Source organism: Trypanosoma rangeli (genome assembly GCF_003719475.1).
Source record: "Trypanosoma rangeli strain AM80 chromosome Unknown Tra_15.4_contig_00651, whole genome shotgun sequence".
Classification (NCBI taxonomy): Eukaryota; Euglenozoa; class Kinetoplastea; order Trypanosomatida; family Trypanosomatidae; genus Trypanosoma; species Trypanosoma rangeli.
Genome location: NW_021706400.1, coordinates 1,449 through 4,691, shown reverse-complemented (window position 1 = coordinate 4,691; position 3,243 = coordinate 1,449). Strand labels below are relative to the sequence as shown.

Genomic DNA, 3,243 nt, shown 5'->3' with positions numbered 1-3,243 from the left:
CCGGTATGCGCACTGCGTGTTGCCGTTGGCAGGGTTTGAAGGGGCTGGGCGGGGGAGACGGTAAGCGAGGTGCTTATGAATTTGTTTTGTTGTTTGATTTCTGCGGGAGGCGTCCCACACTGCGGACTCTCCGTGCGTGTGGGTGTGGGTGTTTCTTATGGCTGCGCACAACAATCGCTGCCACCGCCGCCTTCTTTGGGGCTGCCGTCTCTTGTGGGAGGCGGCGAGTGTGTGATGGTGCAGCCCACGCGTTCGTCGGTGCGGCCTTCGTCATGGATTGTGGCTGTTCTTTGCGTGATGGCCAACTATGGGTGCGGGCAGTGCCCATCGTTGTATTCTTTTTTTTTCCACTCCATTTTTTTATTTTGTTTTACCTCACTTTTCTCTCTTCCGCAAACACACGAAGAAAAGAAAGAAACGCTACTTGCTGCTGTGCGCATTGAAAGACTCTGCAATCACCACCACCACCACACACACACACACACACACACACACACAATCGTCGCGGCCTGAAAGCATTCCCTACAAGGAGTGAAGGGAGACAGTGAGTGAGTGATTGAGTGAGCAGCGACGATCCAACATGTGCCGTCATCCGTTTTCTTTTTCGGTGCAGCTCCTTCTCTGCGTGCTGTTGGTGTGCTGCGGCGGTACGGCTGTGCACGCCGAGGAGGGAAATACGCCAAAGGAAGCGCAAACACCAGAGGTTGTTGATCTTTTTGTGCCGACTCAAACGATTGTGGAAACACAAGGCCTAATTCAAACGAGGGATTCTTTTGTTCACCCCTCCCTCGCCAGTGCTGGTGGAGTTTTGGTTGCGCTTGCCGAGGGTAACATCTTCTTTCAACACCCCCGTAATGATCAGACTTCGGTTACTTACGCTGATGTTGTGGCGGGGTACATTGACTCTGCGAAGAACTGGTCGTCTTTTGTGGCAGAGGTCCGTGCAAACGAATGGTGGGCGCACAGCATCTTTAACGCGACCACGCAAGAGGAGCATAACGACCGTCTTATATACGGGGTCCGACCCACAGCAATTACAAAGGGCAACAAGATTTTTCTACTTGTGGGGGGCTATCATCAGAAGTATGATCCTTCATCGAAGAAGTGGATTGTATCCTCACAGGGTCTTGATTTGCTCGTGGGTGAGGCCACGCAAGATAAGTCCATCCAATGGGGCGAACCCACCTCGCTTGTACCACAGATCGACCTATCTGCTAAACAACTTGACTTGGACCAGTTTGTTAGTGCTAGTGGTTCAGGCGTTGTGATGGAGGATGACACGCTTGTGTTTCCTGTGACGGCGAGGAGGACAGGAGACAACCAAACTGTGTCCACGATCATTTATTCGAAGGATGACGGCAAAAATTGGACACTTTCACAGGGGATGCTCCCCGTGGGGTGCACTGACCCCCTCATCGTTGAGTGGGAGCAGGGGCACCTTGTCATGGTTGCCAAATGTGGTTTGCTCTCCAATGTGTTCGAGTCGAGGGACATGGGGGCAACGTGGACGGTGGCTGTCAGGACACTCACACGCGTGCAGCCCAGGTTTTCACCACAGTTATTGCAACGGGTTTGGACTGTGGCATCCCTCACCACTGCAACCATTGCTGAAAAGAAGGTTATGCTGTACACTCAGAAAGGGGCTTACTTTGAGGAGACAGTGACATACAAGCTCTACCTTTGGGTCACTGACAACAACCGCACGTTTCACGTCGGGCCCATTTCCATGGACACTGCAGTGGAGGTGGCGTCTGACAACGCCCTGCTGCAGTCTAACGATGCGTTGCATCTTTTACAAGTGAAGGGCAATGACAGGGCAAGCAGTCTATTTTTTACTTCTTTGCCGGAGCAGCTGAAGACGATTACGTCCGTCTTGGAGACTTGGGAAGAAATCGACTCCTACCTCTACGAGTTGTCAGTGCCCACGGCCGGTCTGGCTGGGTTCTTGTCGGGTGTATCGGGTGAAGGAAGTTGGAACGACGCGTACCGTTGCTTGAATGCAATTGTGACGAATGCAACGAAGGTCGAAGATGGCTTTAAGTTCACGGGGTCAAAATCATACGCCATGTGGCCGGTGAACATGCGGAAGTACCACTATGTTGACAGCTTTGTGAATTACGAGTTTACGCTTGTGGCGACGGTGACCATCGATGAGGCTCCGAACGAGGGCGTTCCTCTGCTGGGCTCGGGCCTGGGCGGAAAAAAAAACACGACGTTTGTGGGGCTGTCATGCACGACGAAGAAACGGTGGGGGACAGTCTTCAACGGCATGACAACAACACACAACAGCACTTGGGAGCCGGGGAAGGAGTACCAGGTGGCGCTCATGCTGCAGGGCAACAAGGGCTCCGTGTACGTGGACGGCGTGCTTGTGGGGAGCTCTGACACACTACCAACCCCTGAGTCACGGAGGCATGATATCTCTCATTTTTACTTCGGTGGCGGCGAAAACAGCAGTGTGACAGTGAGGAGTGTCTTTTTGTACAACCGCCCACTGAATGTAACGGAACTAAAAGCAGGTGACAGCTCACATGTATCCGTGCAACGTGCAGCTGAAGGGCGCACATGCATTTGAGCAACGTACAGTTAGCAGATCCAAGGCATCTGAGCAAAGTACAGCTGACGGTTCCACGCGTGCTGATGTTTTCTGGGTGTCAATTCTGCTGCTATTGGGGCAGTGGGGCTTTGCGGCCCTGTGCTGAGTGGAGGCCGGTGGAGGAGAGTTTATGCTTCTACTGATAGCACCTCCGTCTCTCCACGTGTCCTGAGAACTAAATAAAGTCTTAGGAGGGCACGTATTTTGTTGTTTTCCGCTACTTTTTTTTTTACTTTACGCATATTATTATTATTATTTTTTTTTTTGGACCCACAAACTGCGCTCTTTCATCGGCGCCAGCACAGAGGGGTCTTCATTTTTTTTTGTTCCTCCCTTTTTGTTTATTATATTGTTCGCCTTTATCAATGATAGGGGACCATTTACCGATTTGCTTTTTAGTGTATTGGTTCAGTGTTTTGTTGGTTTACTGCTTTACGGATGTGTTTTTTTTGTTGATTTGCCGGTTGTTGTTTTGTCGGTTTGTTCTTGGCGACGGCGTTGAGCCTGCGTGTTTGCCCGGCGGCGGGAGATGCTTCACTGCGCCTCCGCAATGCTGTCGTCGCAGGAGGGAGCAGGGCTCTCTCTTTCCTTCACGTCTTGGTTTTTGGCGTGGGTAGACGTGTGCCACGGTGCCGGATGACGCGCAG

The 3,243-nt window shown here is 51.9% G+C and overlaps 1 protein-coding gene across 1 annotated transcript, besides 4 other annotated features; it reads left to right on the top strand.

Annotated features, from left to right (window-relative positions):
* Nucleotides 1–468: 468 nt before the first annotated feature.
* Nucleotides 469–498: a microsatellite.
* Nucleotides 499–529: 31 nt separating this feature from the next.
* Nucleotides 530–565: a microsatellite.
* A 15-nt stretch (nt 566–580) lies between these two features.
* Nucleotides 581–2,575, top strand: TraAM80_09689 (group II trans-sialidase superfamily; the record flags this gene model as incomplete). Its single annotated transcript, XM_029386357.1, has 1 exon — nt 581–2,575. One exon carries the CDS (start codon nt 581–583, stop codon nt 2,573–2,575), a length of 1,995 nt encoding a protein of 664 aa, XP_029233777.1.
* A 239-nt stretch (nt 2,576–2,814) lies between these two features.
* Nucleotides 2,815–2,862: a sequence feature (A-rich).
* Nucleotides 2,863–3,037: 175 nt separating this feature from the next.
* Nucleotides 3,038–3,085: a microsatellite.
* Nucleotides 3,086–3,243: the final 158 nt, after the last annotated feature.